We start from the raw sequence: 23,226 nt of genomic DNA, 5'->3' as shown, positions 1-23,226 counted from the left end.
GGGCACACCAGGGCCTCTAGCCACTGTAAATGAACTCCAGACACATACATCACTGTGCATCTGGACTTATGAGTACTGGGGGAAATCGAACCTGATTTCTTAGGCTTTGCAGGCAAGCACCTTAACCACTAAGCCATCTCTCTAGCACAAGCAATTATTAAAGTTTTTAAATGATTTTTTTTTGGAGTCTGTGTAAGTACATGCCACTGCACACATATAGTGGTCAGAGCACAGTTTGAGGGCGCTGGTCCTTGCCTTCTACCCCATTTGAGGCAGGGTCTCATTCTCATTTCACTGTGGGTACATCAGGCTCGCTGGTCTGCTTGAGCTTCTGGGATTCTCCTGTCTCCACCTCCCATCTTAGGCAATTTCTTTTTGTTTTTTGAGGCAGGGTCTCCCTGTAGCCCAGCCTGATCTAGATCTTACACTGTACTCCCAGATTGGCCCTGAACTCACAGTCATCCTACATCTGTCTCCCACTCCACCATACCTAGCTAGGCAAGCAATTTCTAAAGCCAGACCTAACTGATCAGAAAAGTGTAGTCCCAAGCCAGGTGTGGTGGCGCACACCTTTAATCCCAGCACTTGGGAGAGGCAGAGGTAGGAGGATCGCTGTGAGTTCAAGGCCACCTTGAGACTCCACAGTGAATTCCAGGTCAGCCTGGGCTAGTGAGACCCTACCTCGAAAAACCAAAAAAAAAAAGGTGGTCCCAGAGCAATTGTGTTAACACACCAGGGTCTGAGAAGCCCAGCTTTAGGGCTCAAGTCTCAAAACTGCCCAAACCCCAAGCGCCACATGTTCTCCCTCATATGTGGATCCTAGCTACAGATGACTGGGCTTCTGCGTGAGAATGAAAATACTTAGTAGCAGAGGCCAGTAAGTTGAAAAGGAGACATAAAGGGTGGAGAAAGGAAGGGAGGAGGGTACTTAATAGGTTGATATTGTATATATGTAAGTACAATGATTGTGATAGGGAGGTAATATGATGGAGAATGGAATTTCAAAGGGGAAAGTGCGGGGGGTGGGGAGGGAGGGAATTACCATGGGATTTTTTTTTATAATCATGGAAAATGCTAATAAAAATTTAAAAAATTAAAAAAAAAATCACTCACACACACACACACACACACACACACACACACACAAAAAAAAAAAAAAAAAAAAACCACAAAAAACCTGCCCAAACCAGCTCCTCCACCCCAACCTCTCCCGGGAAGCCTCTGGGAAACGACTCAGTAGGTAAAAGAACGGGCTCTCCAGGGAGCTGCTTCAGCAGCTGCCCAGAGGGAGAAGAGCGAGGGCATGAGGAATTTGTACACATCCCCAGAGACTCAAGTACAGAGAGAAGGCTCCTGTTTCCCACTGCTATGGGCCTGAGGAAACGAGCACACCATAATAGAGTCGAGTCCAAGTATACTACGCCAAGGATGCAGTAAATTGTACAAAGGCTGGAAGTGTGGCTTAGCAATAGGTTATTTGCCTAGTGTATGCGATGCCCTGGGGCAATTCCCAGCACCACACAAGAATGGGGAGCAGGGCTCGAGGATGGCTTAGCAGTTAAGGCATTTGCCTATAAAGCCAAAGGACCCAGGTTTGACTCCCCAGGACCCACGTTAGCCAGATGCTCAAGGGGGTGCATGCGTCTGAAGTTCATTTGCAGTGGCTGGAGGCCCTGGCACACCTATTCTGTCAAATAAGTAAGTAAAAATAAAAATATTCTTTATCTGAAACTCAAGTTTAGCTTGGCATTGTATTATCTACTTACCCTCAAGATACCTGTAAAACAACTGTCTCCCTTTCCCTCTCTCCTGTAGCCCAGGCTGGCTAGTTATCAGTGATCAGAGGATGACCTTGAATTTCTGATCCTCCCGTCTCCACTGAGCTGGGCTTACAGGAGGGTGTAACTAGCTATCAAAATCGATCTCGAAAGCTTCGGAGAGGGTAAGTGTGACCCTCATGCATCAGGAACAACAGAAACCAGAGCTGTGGAGGTGGGTGGGACCCGGTCAACTGAGCCACACAGCACAGGGAGCGAGTGCCACAGGAATTCGCAGGGGCTTCCAGACCCTTCAGTCAGAGGTCCAAGTCTTAAGCATGGTTTAAAAGAATGGAATCTTATATTTCACACACAAACTTGTAACAACCTATTTGGAAACCCCACTTTTTCTTCCCCTCCCTTTTTTTTCCTAGGCAGGGCCTCATGTAGCCCAGGATGACTTCCAACTCACTAGGTAGCCAAGGATGACCTTGAAATTCTAGTCTTTGCCTCTGCCTTTCAAGTACTGGGATTACAAACATGTACTACCAGGCCCACCTGGATTTCTGTGGTGCAGACCGAATCCAGGGCCTCGTGCATGCTAAATGAACACTCTACCAACAGCTATACCCCCAGTCCCCAAAGAGTTCTGATGCTGAGTCTGCCCTACAGTAGCTGTACCTTTTCTGACAAGTTACTACAATGCGTCTCAGCACTACATTTGTCTAGGACTGAGCCTCAGATGATCTAGACTGTCCACAGCAGTGTGAATCCAATCTGCCCGCTTGGTGGGGGAAGGGACAGCCCTAGCATAGAATGAACAGAGTCCGTGCTCTACACACGGCAGCAGTTTCCAAATGGCTTCGGTGTCCCCAGAAGGTTTACATACTAGAAGCTTGGTCCCCAGCATTGTGGAGAGATGGTGGAACCTCTGAGGCTTAAGGCAAAGTAACCAGGTCACCAAAGCAGTGTCTGCAGAAAGGACTGACGCTGGTCTTCCAGAGTTCTCCTGAGATCAACATGTGAGGGAGAGAGCAGCCTGGCTGGACATGGTAGCCCATGCCCATAATCCTAGCACTCAGGAGCCCGAGGCAGGGGGACTGCTGCAAGGCTACCCCCTTTCTTGGCATCTGTCTCTCCATGTATTCTTCTGCATGGGTCCCACCATTGGGGGTACCCTGCGCCTCCCATGAGGCCCTCTACTGGGTGAGCGATGGAGCCATTTCAGCTTGGATTTTTTTATCCTCCAAAACTGTGAGCTTAACCTCTTTTCTTTATAAAGTACCTACTCTAGCATCTAGTTATAATAGGAAAGAAACGAACACGTTTACCCGGAGCCTCTACACTTCACTGCTGACAACGCCGATTCCCAGATACACACTTAGCAGGGACCATGACCTTAACCATGGTGAGAGTATCACATGCTCCAGCTATGCTTGAAGGCAGGATTAGGGACCAGTTCACCTTCCAGCCAGTCTCCTGAAAACATCTTTTGTCTTTGAGATTTCAGTATATAAACAAAATATTAAAAGCCTACAGGGGAAGCCGAGGCGGCTGGTGGAGCACACATAGGTGACTGGCTATTGTGGTTTGGATGTGAGATGCCCCCATAGGCTCCCACGTCCCCAGCTGTTAGGGGAGCTTGTGGAATCTCTAGGAGGTGGAGCCTTGATGGAGGAAGTGGATGTCCGGTCATGGGCCTTGAGGTTTTATAGCCTGGCCCCACTTCCTGTTTGCCCTCTACTTCTTCATTCTGCCTCAGTGGGGCCAGCCAGCCTCCCATTCCTGCTGCCATGTCTCCTCTTCCCTGATGGCAAGTGTCCCTTGAACTCCAAAGATTCGTCCCCAGCCCTTACACCATCTCAACATTTCTAGCCTTAAAGGAGGTCCCGTTCCAAACACAGGCCAGAGGCGATGCTGCTCTCTGAAAGCTTAGCTCCCATCTATGAGGAAATAATGCCAGAACACCGACTTTCACCCCAACCTCTATGGGCACAAGACACACCTGCATTCTTAGCGAGCATGGCCATGTTTCTGAGAGCGACGAGCATTCACATCCACCACAGTCAAAGCAACGAAAGAAACAAACTGATGAGAAAAATCAGAAACCAGACAGAAGGAAAATTCCCTTCATTTTCTATTATGGTAGATATTCAAAGGCTTCTTCAAATTAAATACATTTAATTGTCACTGTAGCCAGGAGTCACTAAGATCTTGAGACTAAGTCGTGTGTGGCCACTTCAGCTCAGGTGCAGTGGGCAGGGCACTGCCAATGGCCATGAGAAGCATGGGGACCATGACCCAAGTACCAGGCTGTTGAGGGGGAAGCGTTCTCTCCTTTGTGTGTCACATTCTCAACTGCATGGCACAGTTTCTAAAGGTCCAACACACAGTATTCTTGAAGGATTAAAGTAGGAGAAAAAGAAAGGGAAGTCAAGTCAATTTCCATCCTTGAGGAAAAAATAACCCATTTCTTGAGCACTTCAGCTTCCAGACAAATTCAAATCAATGTTCTCCTGTCCGAGCAGTCTTCCGTGACTTGGGACAGGGTGGTCAGGTACTGCCAGCTCAGAGCAGCCAAGAGCATGACGAAGGGCAGGTAGACGGGGGAGTAGTGATTTCGGGAGATCAGCTGACAATTAGGAAGATTCTGCATCCTGATTTGGGAGATGATCTCCCTGGTTTTGCTACAGGAAGGGTCCGAGTCAGGGATTCTGTTATAGATCTGTAAGAGAAAGAGGAAGTGCTTGTTAGCGTGACATCACAAGTACGGGTGCCTATGAGCACCTTCTGTGGTGACAACGGGCAGGCGTTGACGCCCATCTCACCAAGGAGGAAACATGCCCAAAGGCACTGTGCTGCTAAGAGAGGAGTGTTCGCCTAACCCGGTAACGCTGAGCAAGAGAAGGCACGCACACACTGCACCCAGGACCTCCGGGCACCGTGACAGCAGCCTGGAGCCATCACAACCTCCAGCAGGTGCCCAGCAGAGGCTGACAGTTCTGTTAAGCTGAGGACAGGAACACGGAGAAAGGGAGAGGACTCTGGCACAAATGGGCGAAAGCAGCTTCATCCTGGAGTCCCAGCTGGACCTGCCCACCCGCCCCTGCCTGAACCTCCCACCCATCTGCAGAGTCCAGCCCTCCACATTCCTGCCATCACTGTCCAAGGTCACACCCTCAGTGAGCTGCATCTGAGCTATTCCAGGCCCCAAACAGTCCCCGCCTCTATGCTTGAGCCCCGATCCACTCAATGTTTCCACGGTTACCACAGATCTGGTAGCGATAAACCCCAGAGGACCCCTCTCACTAACAGACTACCTGAGCTCCTTCTTGTGGGCCACACTCCTCCCCAGATGCTCAGGTCACACACTATGTGATACACTATGCTACCTTCTTTCCCATCATGGCCTCTGGAATGCTTCTCCACATCCTATCACCTCAATAGGCTCCTTGCATATCCCCAAGTCTCAACTTAGGCACAAAGTCTCCCAGAACCTCTGCGCTGGACCAAAAACCCTCTTCTGCACATACGCTGACCTTATTAGCCACGTAGTATGGGCTGCCTAACTAGATTATAGCTGTCGCCTTCACAGTTCACAAACAGCACTGTGCCTCCCACACCAGGCCATCAAGAAATACTGAGTCAGGGGCTGGAGAGGTGGCTTAGTGATTAAGCACTTGCTTGTGAAGCCTAAGGACCCCAGTTTGAGGCTGGATTACCCAGGACCCACGTAAGCCAGATGCACAAGGGGGCACATGCATTTGGTGTTCATTTGCAGTGGCTGGAGACCCTGATGCGCCCGTTCTCTCTCTCTCTCTGCCTCTCGGTCTCAAATAAATAAATAAAAATAAACAAAGAAATACTGAATCACCAAAAGTTGCTGAGAGCTCAACACTGACATAGACTTATGACACACCCACCAAGGCTCGGAATATCGTGCGCCCCACAACTGACGGAATGCCTAACCCATGACCCCATGATGAACACCAGTACCCCACTGAGGGCCTTCAGTGGAATGGGAGCAAAGAGGAGAGGAATGAGAGCAACACGTGGTTTGTCCATACAACAGTTTCTAACTAATGAAAAGAAGAACCAGGTGTGGTGGTGCACACCTTTAATTCCAGCACTTGGGAGGCAGAGATGGGAGGATGCTATGAGTCTGAAGCTAGCCTGGGACTACAGAGTTAAGTGAGTGAGAGCGTACCTTCAAAACAAAACAAAACAAAACAAAACAAAACAAAACAAAAAGATACAGAAATGCTGAATCAAACTGATGAGTCAGGTCAGAGGTTGTTGGAGAACATGGAGCAAATGTTTGAACAATAAGTTTTTAGTCAGGCATTGTGGTACACATCCATTATCTCATCACTCAGGAGGCTGAGGTAGAAGGATCACTCTGTGTTTAAGGCAATCCTGAGCTACAGAGTGAGTTCCAAGCCATCCTGGGCTAGTGTAAGGCTCTGCCTCAAAAATAAAAAACGTGGTCATAATAAAAAAGAACACTTTAGGGTGTTTCTTCTATAAGGATATCTTATATTCTTTTATTTATTTGAGAGAGAGAGATACAGAAATAGGCAGCTAGAAAGAGAAAGAATGGGCACACCAGGGCCTCCAGCTCTGTAAATGAACTCCAGGAACATCCACTCCCTTGTGCATCTGGTTTATGTGGGTTCTGGGGAATCAAACCAAGGTTCTTTGGCTTTGCAGGCAAGCTGCTAAGTGCTAAGCCATCTCTCCAGCCCAAGATATCTTACATTCTTGACACCATTCCATTTCTGTCTCCCCCCCCCCAGCAAAGAAAAATCTGGAATACAAAGAAATAGAAAATTAAAGGTGGAAGATGATGCTAGTTTTATTTTCATGTGTGTGTGGGTGTACCAAGGTCTCCAGATTCACGCATCACTTTGTGCCTGGCTTTATGGGGTACTGAGGAATTGAATCCAAGCTAGTTGGCTTTGCAAGCAAGTACTTTTACCACTAAACCCTTGCTCCCTAGCCCTGACACTGTTATTAATGTGTGTGTGTGTCATGTGGTGTATGAATGTGCTATGTGCACATGCGCAGAAGCCACAAGAGAACTTCGGGTGTCCTTCTCTATTGCTCAACAGTGTATTTCCTTGAGACAGAGTCTCTCTTCCTCAACCCAGAGCGGATGTCAGTGGGGCTTTCTATGGTCTCTTCTTACTGCAGACTCTGGTTGCAGACTTGCATGGCCATGCCCAGGTTCTCAGGAGTCAAAGGAGGTAGTGGCTGGCAAGTGAGGGTCTCATGCTTAAGTGGAAAGCACTCTTAACTGCTGAGCCATCTCCTCGGCCCTAATTTCTTTTTATAAAAATATACATTCAGGGCTGGAGAGATGGCTCAGAGGTTAAGCACTTGCCTGTGAAGCCTAAGGACCCCAGTTCGAGGCTCGATTCCCCAGGACCCATGTTAGCCAGATGCAGAAGGGGGCACATGCATCTGGAGTTCATTTGCAATGGCTGGAAGCCCTGGCGTGCCCATTCTCTCTCTCTCTTTCTCTGACGCTCTCAAATAAATAAAAATAAACCAAAAAATATATATATACATACACACCAACATTTTTTTCTTCCCTTCTTTTCTCTTCTTAAAAACAAGGTGTTGATATATTGCCCAGGCTGGCATTATTCTGCTTCAGCCACGGAGAGCTTGGATTACAGATATACAACACTACTTACCTTTAAAATTATTTTAGGTGATGAAATTCTATTTCTAATAGTGGTACCACTTTATTTATTTGCAAGCAAAAAGAGGGAGAGAAAGAATGCTAGCTGCAAACGAACTCCAGATGTGTGCGCCACTTTATGCAGTGGGCTTTTTGAGAGCAAGCACCTTTAAACGCGGAGCCATCTTCCCAGCCATCCCCGTAACAGCAGTCCAACTTTCTCACTCTAGCCTTCGAATCCACAGGTTGGGGTGGACACTTAAGAGCTTTTGCTAAGCCCTTGCAGAGAAGCACAGGCCTGGTCCCCTCTTTCCTCCCTGGCTCTGGACGCACCAGCTTTCCTCACCACAAGCTTCCACCAGTACCTGCATGATGCGCTGTCTTGACTTGGGCCCACATAACGGGGCAGTGAGTCATGGGCTGGAACCTCCACACCAAAGCCAAAATAAATCCCTTCTCTTTGCCAGTCAACAAGCACAAGTAGTTCACTGTGTTTGCAGGCAGGTTACTGTGTTTGGGGTGACTTCTATTGGATAAAATCTGTAATTGCTGGGTGAGAATGCAACGCACCTCAGTTTTTGACAGGCATAAAAGCACACAGACCAAATGAGACATGGAGACTGCTTACCTATAGAGTTGGGAGAAGAGTGGCCTTTAGGATGTGCCCTAGATTGAAGGAGCAAGCAGAGAGAAGCAGAAGACAGGGGCACAAGCAGACATTCAACAGGAGTGTCATAAGCCTAGAGACCAAGGGGCTTCAAAGACAGAGCAAACCAGTGTCACATGACATAAGAGGGGCCAAGGAAGATTTCAGACAGAAATTGGTTTCCAGCTTTAGAATTAGAAGGTCATCAACAAATCTTTTCTCCCATCTCTCCAGGGTTGTATATAGCAAGAGCCAGTTTATACAGTTAAAAGAGTCTGCCACAGCCTGGTGATGCCCCAGAGCAACACAGGGAGGGGAGACAGGATGCTTAGAGGGGCTGAAAAAGATAGCACTTGCCAAGGAATTCACTTTGGCAGAGTAGGAATGGAAGTCCCTGGCTGTGTGCCTACACATCTCAAAATAGCAGGATGAGCTCCCCAGCGGGCAGCGGGCAGTGGGCAGGCTGATGTGAATCAAGGCTGCCCCTGAACAAGTGGTATCCATCCACCTGCTCAGGAGGAAGTGGACCTCCACGTGCGTCCTCCTGTGAGCAGCCAGAGCAGCCTCTGGGGAGCCTCTTCTGGCTCACTCTCCTGTAAGCCCAGAAACTCAGCAGAAGGGAAATGTTCTCCCTCTCTCCCTCTTTCTTTCTTTCTTTTTTTTTTTTTTTTTTTTCAAGGTAGGGTCTCACTCTGGCCCAAGCTGACCTGGAATTCACTATGTAATCTCAGGGTGGCCTCGAACTCACAACAATACTCCTACCTCTGCCTCCCGAGTGCTGGGATTAAAGGCATGCGCCACCACGCCCGGCTATGAAAGGAGGACCCTTTCTTTTATTTTTTTTTAATCTTATTTTTATTTATTTCTTTTATTTGACAGAGAAAGAGGAGAGAGAGAGAGGATGGGCATGCCAGGACTTCTAGCCACTGCAAATGAACTCTAGACACATGTGCCCCCTTGTGTATCTGGCTAACGTGGGTCCTGGGGAACCAAACCTGAGTCCTTTGGCTTTGCAGGTAAACACCTTAACCACTAAGCCATCCCTCCAGCCCGGAGGACCCTTTCTTAACCACAGTGACAGACTTGGTCAATGAAGACAAACAGGGTCAGTTCTTGCTGGCAGCTGGACACCAGCGGAGGTCAGCATAGCCGTGGACTTCACACAAGTCTTCATTGAAAGTATCAAGGGCAAGATTTCCTTAATGCTGACATGAAAACCATCACCAGCTTCTACAGATGAGTGCCACAAGGAGATTTCCCTGCACCACACAAGCTGAGGTCTCAACATTCCCTCCACCTTGCCTTTCAGTGGCAGGACTTTTAAACAGATACTGGTGCCCTAGGTCAGAGGTCAGCAGACTTTCTCTTCAAGGGCTCAACAACTTTTTAGCTATCTAGGCTACCCTCTGTTGTAGCTGCTCAACTCTGCCCTGAAATTGCAAAAGCACCAGAGACGACGAGTAAACAGATGGACGTGGCTGAGTTCCAACAAAAAAGTACTTCACAACACAGGAGGTTAGTCTGCCTACACTGCCCTCAAACTCGGTGTCACAAGCAGGACTGAATTCTAATAGTTAAGGAAATCACAAATAAAACTGGAGCTCTAAGTGTTACTAAAGTGAGTTTCTAAGGGCCTGGGGAGTTGGCTCAGCAGTGGTAGCACTTCTGTGCAAGCATGAGGGCCTGAGCTCTGTCCCCGCACCCCTGTGAAAAGTCGGGCATGGCTATGCAGGCCTAAGACCCCGGTTTGGGGGAGGGGAGAAACGAAGAATGGCTGGGGCTCACAGGTCAGCCAGTCTCACTGCGCATGCGCGCGCGCACACACAAACACACACACACACACACACACACACACACACACACACACACACACACATATTCTAAAACGTGTGGTCACTCCTGCATGTATTCTCAGTACATGGGAGGCCAAGGCAGGAGAATTACAGTGGGTTCAAGGCCAGCCTGTGCTGTAAGACCTTGTCTCAAAGACAAAGTGAGAGTCAAAATGCAAGACAAAGCTATCTGTGAGCTGCACACAACATAAGATGTTTCTAAATTATAGAAAATAATGTAACTATGCCGAACAGCGCAGTTCACTGAAAAAGGGTGACTGGAGTCTTAGAATACAGTTAACGGCACAGGCTGAAGTCAGACAGATGTTCAATTATGGCTCTAGCCATGAGGCTGGTGCCTCAGTTTTCCTGATGTTAATAAGAACTCATCTATTTGGTTTCAACAAAACTGAAACAACCAACCGTATAGCCCTGATGGTGGTTAGCTCTGTGGAACACTCAGGCTGAGGAAGGCTGGTTTCTGTCTTTAATGAGGTCCCTTACATACCACAGCATCACCATAGGCCTGTTTTTAACCAGTGACCACAGCACCTAGCCTTTCCAGGTGTGGCAATAAGGACATGTTCAGACACTACCCAGGGCTTCCTGGGGGAGGGAACACATTATCTCCAGTTCAGAACTAGGGCTCTTGGTCCTGAAGGTCAGAGATATCCATTTTCCCAGCAAACTGTTGTACCCAGGCACACATTGCCCTTTGTGGGGGCGGGCATGGCTTCAGGAGGTACATTTGGCTTTAGGATGGTTTGGCATTTGCAATGAGAATTGCAGAGAAAACTCAGAAGTGATTGTAGCTCCGTAGTCTTCCTTTGTCTGCAAATCTGGTTTTTCAGTTGAGGCTTGTGATGTAATAAAACCGGGAATCAGGACACAAGAGTCAGAGTTGGTAACCGTGAGGCCACACTGCGCGTTAGCTCACCAAAGTCTCCACTTCCCACTCCTCACTCATGAAATAAGCTCAGCTGTCCCCTACCATCACGTCACAGCTCAAAAGCAACAACTCTTTCCAGAGGCTCCAGCATACAGCCATAGTTCCTTATCTCCTGTCACAAAAGGCACTGAACCATGCACATAGTTCTTGTGCATGTATTTTTCCTAATAAGGGACACCAATCCTGTTGCTTTAGTCTATAACACTGAGTTTTAGGATCACTTAATATTCAAACATAGCTTGTTTAAATGGTGACTGTGATAGTTAAAGTGTTGTCAACTTGATCTGTTCAGTAATTCACAGAAATCTCTTTCATGTTGGTCTCTGACGTTGCTTCCAGGAACAACTAAAGGAGGAAGTGCTTCCCCCACAGCGGGCACCTCTCTCAGAGGGGGACTTCATGTAAGGAAGCTCTAGGTGAAAAGAGCTCCTTCCTTCTTCCCATTTGGCTGCCAGAGCTGCTCGCTGCCTTCCAGCGTGGATTGAAGACAAGCGTCAACTGATGACCCACATCAACTGAAGACCCACATGGATCGAAACCCAGTGGCTCCTCAGGAAACTTCTAGGCCTTCCGGCGCCATCTGCGGTGCCAGATCGGGACTGCTGAGGCATCTGGCCACATGGACTGAGCAGCTACCGGGTTCCTTGATTTTCCTGCCTACAACTGCTATTGGACTACCATAAGCTAATCCAATAAATTCCCTTTTTAAAATAATCCATTCTAGCAGTTCTGTTCCTCTAGAGAACCCTGACTAATACAGTGACATTACTTAAATCAAGAAAGCAGCTATAAATTATCTAGGTAGTTAAACAGAACCCATCTTTTCAACATAATGCAACACTAACAGTATGGCTTTGACAAAACCCACCTCTTCCACATACTGTAAGAGTATTGCTTTGACAGCTGGCATATTTGTGGCATCCATCATCAGGGTAACTGCTTGCCCCTTCCGAATCTTCACCACCCCTTTGAACACTTGCTGATTATTGTAACAGGCAGCTAGAGTGGCAATGGCCATAACCTAGATAATAAAGCGGAAGGGAACGAATTCAGTTCATGTCATGAAAGGGAAGGCAGACCTTCTGCAGAACACACAAGTGCCAAACAGCGAAGATGCGACTAAAGAAAAGTCAGTCAGGACCTCCCTCCCCACTCCTGCCTCCCTAGCTAAAGAAACAGGACCTGGAGAAGTCAAGACCGCCACCTCCCACAACATTCTTCTCTCCCTTTCTCAGTTAAAGATACCTGGAGATGCCAGTCAAGACCACCTTTCCTGCCTCCCCCCATCCCGCTCCCCTCCCTCACATTCTCCCATTCTCAGCTAAAGAAACAGTCAGTCAAGAGTCTGCCATACATATACTTTTCCCACTCTCAACTAAAGAAAAAAGTACCCAGAGAAGTCAGTCCAGACCTGCTTACCCACTCCTCCCTTTCTCAACAACACAGCCTAGTGTCTTTGCAGGGTTAAATTATTCTGTCATGTAGCTACAAAAATTCCATTTTAAAACAAACACAAGTAAATAGAATATTTTCTATCAAGTAAATCCATTATTTCTATATTAATGAAATGGATTATCAGAACTAAGGTACATTTCAAAATAATATCCAGAATTTTTTAATTTATTTTTTCTGGTTTTTTTCCTATGAAAAACAGATAATACAAGATGAAAACCACGGAAGGGGAGACAATGGTGTCCTGTATCAAAGGCAAATTACTTCCAGGACAACTAGTCTAGCATCAGGTTGTTCTCTCCTGCAAGCAAAAAGAGACACAGAGAGAATGGGAGTGCCAGGGCCTCCAAACACTGCAAATGGACTCCATGTGCATGTGCCATGTTGTGCAACTGGTTTTACATGGGTATCAAACCCAGGTCACTGGGCTTTGCGGGCAAGCGCCTTAACCATTGAGCCACCTCCCTAGCCCTCACCCTTGCCCCAGTTTTAACCAGCCTCCTCCTCACCTAAGCTCAGGCCCTGGATGTAAATGCAAGCATAAGGATCTAGCTTAGGACAAGTGATGGGAAAAGGGGAAGAGTCTGGGAAGTAGCAGACTTAACCTTGAACCTGAATACGGTGCGGAGAGTATGTTGCGAATCACTGCCTACTTCTGAGCAAAAGAAAACATGTCACATTCACTTTCTTAAGGAACCCTGGATATAGCAGAGCAAGAAAGTCACTACTCTGTCACTCTACCAACACCCCAACTCTCCTTATTTAACCCCTCTGTCCCCAAGATTGGAGCAGATGGCCCCTCCATACCTGCGGAATAGCGCAGAAGTTAAACACACTCTGGTTCCGGAGCCGTGACAGGTAGGTGATGACATCGGGAATGTGGTGCAAGGTGTTGGTTATAAGTTCATTCATGCACTGCACGGCCACGTCAATATTCTCTGGCTTAGAAAAATCTCCCAACTTCTTAGCATACCTGCCCCAGACCTGGCCAGGTAAGAAGATTACACAAGTCAACAGATGGGCAGGAGAACTTACATACAGTAAGATTTCCACGGGGGCCGGGGTGTGACCCAGTGGTGGGGGGCACGCGCTCAGCATGTGTGAGGCCTGGGTTCCTCCTCCAGCACCAAATTCCCAATGAAAAGCACTTTTGTGAATAATGACTGCTTCACAGAATAAAATTTCTTTGCTGCTGATTTCGCCACGATCCAGGCTGTTTTAAGCTGCATGCAACAGCCATTTGTGACTACCAGGACCAGGACCGGTCCAGTCCCAACGCAGGAGCAAGGGTGGGATGTGGTAAGGTGTCCTTACAGACACCTGGCACAGCCGGTCATAAGCAGTCCCTTACTGACTCCAGACTACAGAGGCCACGTGCTAGTCAGGAAGGCATGAGTCTACTGTGAGAAACCCCATCTACGGGACTGGCTGCCACAGTACTTACTACAAGCAAAATGTTCAAAATCGCCAAGATGGCCAGGCTGGGCTGGGGAATGGCCCAGTGGATAAAGCACTGTGGGTACCTCAGATTGGATCCCCAGACCCCACCTAAGAGCCAGAAGCTGTAGCAGGCCTCTGACCTAGCATGCTTGCTGTGCAAAAGAAGGGGAACAGGAGAACTCCCCAGAAGCTCACAGACCACCTAACCTCAAACTCTAAATTCTCCATCCCCAGCCTTGAGCACTGGGATTATAAGCATGTGTCACCAAACCTGGTTGATTTTTACTACTACTTAGAGGTTTCTCTGCAGCTAGCAAATAACTTTCTTTGATTAAAGGTAACATTTCATATTACTTTATATGCTCCTCAAATGTGCGCACCAGGGCCTCTAGCTGCTGCAAATGAACTCCAGATGCATGTGTCACTTTATGGATCTCGCTTTACATGGGTACTGGGGAACTGAACTCTGATCATTAGGCTTTAGGAGCAAGCGCCTTAACTGGTGAGCCATCTCTCCAGCCCAGGACTAGGCGAGTCTACTGAAAATCAGATTTTTTAAATCTGTTCTGAATTTGTGACAAGCTCTTGGAGGAATACATCTCTTGTGTTGAGCAGGCCTAATTTGGGTCTACCTGTCAGATGATGCAGCCCTCTGGGGACAGGAACACATTCAGATATGGGCCCCAAAGCCAAGCCCCTTTCTGAGAATGTGTTGTTTAGTTAGTGCCCCCGGGATGGGTCACTTGGAGGCTGCCTGTCCAGAGAAAGGCGCCAAAGCCATTCGCCCAGCCTGAATCCCTACATCCAGCCAGTCAGGAAGCAAACGAGACCCTAAACTCTTCATGCCTTCTCTAACACTGCATTGCTTATGGCAGTGTGACTTGTTCCTGTCATTTACGATCACAGGGTTCAGTGACTCATGTTCAGAGAGGAGAAAATTGTTTTTCCCCCAAATACCCCGGATGCGTTACCTCTTGAGGCCAAAACTCTCTTCCCTCTTGCTGGTCTTCCAGATAATCACGGATGATGTTTGTTTTCTGCAGAAACAGGCCCATTGAGTTGGCTCGCTCTGTGTCCTCACCAACTAAGGGATCTTCGAACTCTGAGGCCGAGAACAAACGGGAAAGGCCGATTCCCACCAGCCCAGCGACATAGTAGCAATACTGAAAAAGATTATTAAAGTGCTTTTAATAATGACACCGGTGGAAAAGCTGGGTATCATTAGCCACAAAGAGCAGGCTCAAATGGAAGGTTTGAGCTCTCCTCTGGACTGAAACACACAAGTCTACATGAATGTACCTGTAAAGCTGCCCTCAGGATCTAACTATCACTGTGTTCTTGACATTGCCATATGCACTTCCTATTCAACCCACAGAAATACTTCGTGAGGTACCTACTGTTATTACCCGCATTTCCAATGGGGAAACTGAGGCACACAGAGACTGGTTACCTTGCCAATGATTTGGAAAGTCAGAGGCCATGAAAAAAAACAAGGTATTCTTTCTTAGTGTTGGGGATTGAACGCAGGGCCTTGCACATGCTAGGTAAGTGCAGGTCGACAGCTATATAGCCAGTACCCAGCCCACTTTTATTTGATTTTGAGACAGGGTCTGGCTAAGTTGCCCAGGCTAACCTTGAATGCATCTGTAGATCAAGCAGGCCTCAGTAGTGTGATCCTCCTGCCTCAACATCCAGAGTAGCTAGAATTAGAGGGGCATATCATTATGCCTGGCTATGAAGGTGTCATGTCTCAAGAAGTGGGCCTTGGTGGGCATGGTGGCTCATGCCTTTAATTCCTAGAGACCCTACCTCAAAAAAAACCAGGGGAAAAAAAAAAAAAGAATTGGGCCTTACTAACTTTTCCAAAAAGGATCTTATCAAGAATTGGAGCTAGGGAGATGGCTTGGTGGTTAAGGCACTTGTCTGCAAAGCCTAACAATCCAGGTTCGATTACCCAGTAAAGCTGTGAGTTTGAGGCCAGCCTGAGACTACATAGTGTGTGCCAAGTCAGCCTGGGCTAGAGTGAGGGCCTACCTTAAAAAACCAAAAAGAGGGCTGGAGAGATGGCTTAGCAGTTAAGTGCTTGCCTGTGAAGCCTAAGGACCCTGGTTCAAGGCTTGATTCCCCAGGACCCAAGTTAGCCAGATGCACAAGGGGGCAGATGCATCTGGAGTTTGTCTGCAGTGGCTGGAAGCCCTGGCACACCCATTCTCTCTCTCTCTCTGGACTCTGCCTCTTTCTCTCTGTGCCACTCTTAAATAAATAAATAAAAATAGCTGGGCGTGGTGGCGCACACCTTTAATCCCAGCACTCGGGAGGCAGAGGTAGGAGGACTGTTGTGAGTTCGAGGCCACCCTGAGACTCCATAGTGAATTCCAAGTCAGCCTTGGCTAGAGTGAGACTACCTCGAAAAATCCAAAAACCAAAAAACAAAAAAATAAACAGAACTTAAATAAAAAAAACAAAAAGAAAATAACAAAAAAAAGTTTTTAAAATTTGACAAGTATTATGTTTACAGGAAATAATCTAGTCATTTGCCTAAAATTTCGCACCAATTGAGCACATTTTATAAACTCAGTGTCTATACCTTCAAAACAAGTTAAACCTAGTTGGCCTTGCTTAACAGTGAGCTCTGAGGGGCACAGGTATCTCTCATTGACAAAATATTGAACTTTAGGCCCCTATGAAGTGGTTATGAAGAGACAGTCAGCTTAGGTATGAATAGAAAGCCAGAAACTCCGGAGCTCATTCTGAACTTTACAAAAGGCTGCTGGCTCTCTACTCTCCACACACAGGCCCTGGGTATGGAAATACTTACCTTGTCCCACTCCTGTTTGGAGGTCACATTCTTATCCACAAACTCTGCCATCCCAAACCCCATTTTCTTGCAAATGTCAGCAATCACTATTTGATATTTCTTAGCCAAATTTCGAAACTCCAGGGAGATCTGAAACAGAGACAATTAAAAAAAAAATTTATAATATTTATATGGTACCAAACAGAAAGCTGTGTCCTTGTAGAGCTCAGACTAGAGTGGAGGTCAGCCAACCAGTCCCTTCAGTCAGCTTCCCCACGGCATGCCACTCTAAGGCCACACCTTTAAATCCTTAACTTGCTCCCTCAGTGAAGCCTGCTGCCAGCTCCATGCAGGAAAGTCGTATCAGCCGGGCGTGGTGGCGCACGCCTTTACTCCCAGCACTCGGGAGGCAGAGGTAGGAGAGCTACTGTGAGTACAAGGCTGCTCTGAGACTATACAGTGAATTCCAGATCGGCCTGGGCTAGTGCGAGACCCTATCTTGAAAAACCAAACAAACGGGCTGGAGAGATGGCTTAGCGGTTAAGTGCTTGCCTGTGAAGCCTAAGGACCCAGGTTCGAGGCTCGGTTCCCCAGGTCCCACGTTAGCCAGATGCACAAGGGGGCGCACGCGTCTGGAGTTCGTTTGCAGAGGCTGGAAGCCCTGGCGCGCCCATTCTCTCTCTCTCTCCCTCTATCTGTCTTTCTCTCTGTGTCTGTCACTCTCAAATAAATAAATAAATAATTAAAAAAAAACAAACAACAAAAATAGTAGTATCGATGGCTTCAAATTTATTGCTATTGCAAATTTCTGGTTCCAATTCAAATATAGCATAAGGATACTATGAAATTTTTGCTTTTTGAGGCCAGACTGACTTCAAACTCATGATCCTCCTGCCTCAGGCCCCTGTGTACTGGGATGTCAGGTATGTGCCACCAGGCCCTGCTCCTCAGTTAAACTTCTGAAAATGATGCTGTGAGATGGCAACTGTGCTTACACACAATACTGAAGACAGTCAACAGATACGAGTAAAGATCCCAAGTGTGAAAGCTGTGTGCACAGGAAAGTTAGGAAACCTTAGGAGAGACGTAAATCTTACATGGCCTGACTGAAGGCACACCAGCTGGCCTGAGACAATGTCAGATTTCTCTGAAAAATACCAACCATTAAATCCCCCAAACACCATAAAGTCACTGGCCTTTGCAACTCTCTTCTTTCTAGAACAGCTGCTGTAAGTGGATGCCAGAGGTAATTCCTACGGTAGATCGAAACCAACGGAACCTCCCGGGACTCCGCGCACACGCTGCTCAGGAGCAGTTCTATTTATAAGGGACAGGCCAATGAGGGCAGCAAGAGGAGGAGCTCAGACTCCGAAAACAAACACTCCAAAATAAACACTCCCACTTCTGTGGCTGACCTAGCTTCTTCAATGAGTTGTGGAACTTACTAATTATGAAATTCAGAAAAGTAAAAACAGACACATCTAGGAAAAAGCCGCGAAGAAGAGCACCATGTTTCCCAGAACTCTGAGGCCCACTGTGCAGATTCTCCAGGCACAGCCCACTCTGCCAGAGGGACTGTGCCATGCTACAATGACTCCCCCCCCCCCCCCCCCCCCCCGCCCGGTCCTTGGATCACTTTCTGACCAATCCCAGGACATGAAAACAAAATGCAGGAGTGAGTTGTCAGGGACAATAAAGAATGCTCAAATCCCAATTTGTGGTCAAGGGGGTCAGGCACTCCTATTAACTTGCAAACACAAATTCCCTTCGTTATGGGAAGATTCTGACCTCCAACTCTTGGTCCTGCATTTACCTCCTGAAGTGCTAGATAGCAAGTGTGAACTACTACCAACTAGCCGTTTTAACCTGCTGTGTGCGTTTCTTCTTTTGTTTATTAAGGCAGGGTTCTCGTGTAACTCAGGCTGGCCTTGAGCTCTTGATTCTCCTTCCCCCAAGCCAGTGCTGGTATGGCAAGCGTGCACCACCAGGCCCAGCGATCATTTTTCTAGCGGCAGGATAATGTGCGAAGATTAAACACGAGAGTCCTGGGGCCCGACCTTCTGGAGTCTAATCCTGATCCTTCACCAAGCATGGAATTTAATTCTACCTCGTCTCAGCTATGCAAAGTATGGATGGCACAGGACATACTAGGTAGCCTGGCTGCTGAGTGTGGTGGCACACGCCTGTAACCCCAACACTCCAACAGCTGAGATAAAAAGATCATGAGTGCTAGCCAGCCTGGCCTATATAGTGAGAACCTACTTGGAAGGGAGGGGAGAATCTAAATTATAGATAAAATAGCACAAACAGTAAATCAGTAATGAAACATTCTTAGATACATCATCATAGTACATTATTCTATAGTCACTATCATTATGCTATTATTACTAGTATACAAAAGTAGCTCTGTGGCCAGATCCAGCTGTACATGTCTACAATCCTAGCACTCGGGAAATACATACAGCAGGAGGAGTTCCAGTTCTCAAGTTTAAGGCCAGCCTGGGCTTCATAGCAAGACTCTGTTCCTGAAACCAAGGGCTTGCCTACCACAAGGCTCTGGGCTTGATCCCATATTCATTAGTTATATTCAGAGGCACAGTTCTTAAGAACTTGAGCTTGCCACTACTATGAAAAGAAAGGAAGTCATACCCTAATTAAATCTATAACATATAATGAAAGCTCCACAAAGTGTAGCCCAGAATGACATCAACTAATGGTTACTAGAGCACAAGGTAATGGTGCCGTCCTTGGACTGCTGCACTTGGTCATTGTTCCATTCAGCATATTCCTGAATCTGTGAAGCCTAGAACAAGAGTATGGATGAAGGTCCACATATCATGTGGTAAAAATACTAAAATTATCCTTCTGGCTAATGTGTTCATTAAAATACATTTTATCCATCCTGTCTTGACAAACGTACCTTTATACACATATTATTTATTTAGTTATAAGAGAGAATGGGTGTGCCAGGGCCTCTAGGATCTGCAAACAAACTCCAGATGCATGTGCCACCTGGTGCATCTGGCTTTATACAAGTACTGGGGAATCGAACCTGGGTTCTTTGGCTTTGCTGGCAAGTGCCTTAACCACTAAGGCATCTCTCCAGCCCAAACATACCCTGGGCCATTTAGGTTTCAATTTTAAATGCTTAACCCTCAGAATTTTGTTCCAAATAAAACTGGACCCTGGCTCTGTCCAATACTAGGAGGAACCCCATACTCCAATGAAGGACACCCTAGCTCACAGGCCAGGCTTCCTCCCCAACCATTTTAAGGCCAGCCCCTGGCCTTCCCTCTAAGTCCTCATTCAGTCCTGTTTTACTCTTTGGATTTACAGTGTCACGCGTATTCTGGACTTGGGCCCTGAAGGTGTGATCTCAGCAATTGGAAAAAGCCTTTGCCCCAAAGGAGTTGTTCTCAAACCTTTTTTTTTTTGGTAACAGATTCTCCTTCTGACACCCAACTGCCTCCTACTCAGATGTATGGATTAGATTTGTTTTAATCGTCAAAGCCACATAAGATCTGTTCTCTGGGCTGGAGAGATAGCTTAGCGGTTAAGCACTTGCCTGTGAAACCTAAGGACCCCGGTTCGAGGCTCTATTCCCCAAGACCCACGTTAGCCAGATGCACAAGGGGACGCACATGTCTGGAGTTCGTTTGCAGTGGCTGGAAGCCCTTGTGTGCCCATTCTCTCTCTGCTTCCTTCTCTGTGTCTGTCACTCTCAAATAAATAAATAAAATTAAAAAAAAAAAAAGATCTGTTCTTTAAAACTCTTGGCAACTATGCACCAAAAGGCCTTCTTTAGACTATTAGGAACCATGTGACTGAAAAATCAAACCTTTATTTATATAAAGATATAGAGCAACCATTGTCTGCAATATGACATCCAAATTTTTATTTTTTAATTTTTTTTCCTTTTTTGGTTTTTCAAAGTAGGTTCTCACTCTAGCCCAGGCTGACCTGGAATTCACTATGTAGTCTCAGGGTGGCCTTCAACTCACAGTGATCCTTCTATCCCACGTGCTAGAATTAAAGGCATGCACCACCACACCCCAACTCAAATTCTTTTTTTTTTTTTTTAATTTTTATTTATTTATTTGAGAGCGACAGACACAGAGAGAAAGACAGGTAGAGGGAGAGAGAGAATAGGCGCGCCAGGGCTTCCAGCCTCTGCAAACGAACTCCAGACGCGTGCGCCCCCTTGTGCATCTGGCTAACGTGGGACCTGGGGAACCGAGCCTCGAACCGGGGTCCTTAGGCTTCACGGGCAAGTGCTTAACCACTACGCCATCTCTCCAGCCCCCAACTCAAATTCTTGACAAGGAGGAAGCCAGGCACATGTGGAACATGAACTGCAGGGCCTCTAAAACTCAGCACTGGAATTACAATCCCTGTTACTCCCAGAGTGGTGAACCAAGGGCCAGTACTTATGGAAAATTAGTATGAGGCAGGCATTAACCTAAGCACTTTGAACAAGGACCTGAATCCGAAAGCAATTACAGAAAGGTCAAGGATCACACAGCTGCAAGTGGTAAGGACCACCTTGCTTCTCAAGCTTCACCACAGCTACACAGGTGTGAGCCATGCTGAGCACAAATCCCAGGCTTCCAGCTCAGGGGGCACTGTAGTCAGCAGGCCTGTATAAACCAATCTGAAAATGTACCTTTCATAAGGAAAAGCAAAGCCTTTTGAGAATCTTTCCGTACACTGAAATCTACATGTAACCTTCCACACAATGAACATCAGACCACTCACACCATCTGGCAGCCAGGACCGAAGCCAGTGCTACTTTAAGAGCTTTACCCATGCTAACACTGGGAGGGCAGGCCCACTGCTGTTTCTAGCGTACAGAAGAGGAAACTGAGGCAGGGTGGGGCGTGCAAGTAGCTATCAATTAGTAAGTCTGGATTCCAACCCATAGTCTGTCTACGGAGTCTCAGCTGCCAGTGTCGTGGGCCCTGGTGACATGCTGCCCGCTGTCTTTACCTTTCTCTACAGCTATGCGGGTTGGCAGACCACTACACTCAAGCATAAGCAAGAGTACACAAAGAAACTTGTAATTCTGCTACCGTGGGGAAGTCCTCCAGCACTTGTCGATGCTTGTCCTTGCTCTCCGTGAAGCGCCAGTCTGGGTCATAAAGGAAAGTGTGAAATGTCTGCAACAGTGGAATTTTCTTCTCCGTACTTAAGGTCATGTCATCTTCCAGAGTGTCCAAAGCCCGAAGAACCAGGTAAAATATGCACACTGCATGACTGTGATAAAAGAAAAACCGTCAACATATGGCATCAAACACCCACAGGTATTTACTCTCAAATAACATTTAAACCAGACACAGTGCACACTCCTGTAAGCAGAAGGATCTCGAATTCAGGACAACCTGGGTTACTTTGGGAGACTCTGCACTGATCAGTCAGTCAATAAAATCATTTGATTTGTAACCAGCCCATTTCATAAGCTGCCTTACCCCTTATAGAACTGTGAAAGGACATACAAGGCATGCCACACTTAAAACTTACACTAGCTTTCTGTCTTAAACAGGAATAATAGACTTCTTTAAAAAATAATAAGCCAACTAGGTAAATGCCACTTCTGACCAGCAGGCCAAATGTTTACACTGAACTAGTGTTTCGCAGACAGAAAGGTCAAAAGAAACAAAACAACTAGGCATTGCTGTCACATGTACAGCAAGTGGTATAATTCGTGTGTATTCTTGCACAGGGGCGACTGGAAGAATCACAGACTATGCAGAAATGCAAAACTGTAGGAAAGCGGGAAGCAAAGAAAAACGCCATGTTCAGAAACAGGCTCAGCTGCCAGGGCTAAACAAACTTGACCAACACTGCCCCCAGCACCTCTTCCCTGAAAGCGCTAGCCTGCAGGGTCACTAGCCATGGCCAGGTGCCCAGAAGGGCATTCACAAGTAAACACATGGGCGTTCCCACCCCCTACCCCTGGCATTTCTTTCTCTCAGGAAGGGGTCTGTCCTGCCATGGAAGCCCATGATTCTAAGTGCTGGCTCCAAAGCTGGCCCGGGAACTCAGGGCCCCAGACAAGCTCAGGCCGGCCTCGGCCACTCACCGCATTTCCCCGTCCAGCGCCTGGATGACAGCAGCGAAACTGCGGCTGGTCTGGTTCAGGTACTTGTAGCAGGTTTGCAAGCTGCTGCTCAGGGAGTCCTGCGGGCAGAGCAGACACACGTCGGTGGCGGTGGGGGACGCGGAGGAGCACGCGTGGGGCCAGGGCAGGCGGCAGGGCGCCGTGCTGCGGAGCAGCGGCCGGTCCTTGCCCGGCCAGGCGGCGGGAGGCACCGGGCAGCCCCGCGGGGCCGCGCCGGGGGTCCGGGGCGCCGCGGCCGGGCTCAGCACCAGGGTGCGCTTGAACAGGGACATGGCCTTGGCACTGCCGCCGGCCGCGGCCATGGGGATTGCGCGAGGGCCGGCGGGCGCGGGAGTCTCCTCCATAGACCCCCGCGGCAGGCCCGGTCCTGAGTGGGCGGGCCGCCCCTCGCCCCACGCGCGGAGGTCCGCCCAGGCTTTGCCCGCCGAGACCCCGCCCCTCCATGTCCCACCCCGCGGCCGCGCTCCAGCCTGACCCCGCCCCGACAGGCCCCGCCCCCGGGCTGAGGGTGGGGCCCAGCCCGACTCCGAAGCTGGCCTTAATGCCACC

The 23,226-nt window shown here is 47.8% G+C and overlaps 1 protein-coding gene across 1 annotated transcript; it reads right to left on the bottom strand.

Moving 5' to 3' along the window:
* Positions 1–3,876: 3,876 nt before the first annotated feature.
* Fdft1 (farnesyl-diphosphate farnesyltransferase 1) lies at positions 3,877–22,979 on the bottom strand. Its single transcript, XM_004671385.2, is given in 8 exon segments — positions 3,877–4,284; positions 4,286–4,482; positions 11,739–11,891; positions 13,130–13,306; positions 14,734–14,925; positions 16,581–16,709; positions 21,629–21,812; positions 22,639–22,979. Coding segments are annotated over 8 exon segments (1,395 nt in total). The 3' UTR covers positions 3,877–4,262.
* Between the last annotated feature and the right edge of the window lie 247 nt (positions 22,980–23,226).

This window comes from Jaculus jaculus, chromosome 12 (genome assembly GCF_020740685.1).
Source record: "Jaculus jaculus isolate mJacJac1 chromosome 12, mJacJac1.mat.Y.cur, whole genome shotgun sequence".
Lineage (NCBI taxonomy): Eukaryota > Metazoa > Chordata > Mammalia > Rodentia > Dipodidae > Jaculus > Jaculus jaculus.
The sequence above is the reverse complement of the archived record's forward strand: the minus strand, read 5'-3'. Positions and strand labels throughout refer to the sequence as shown.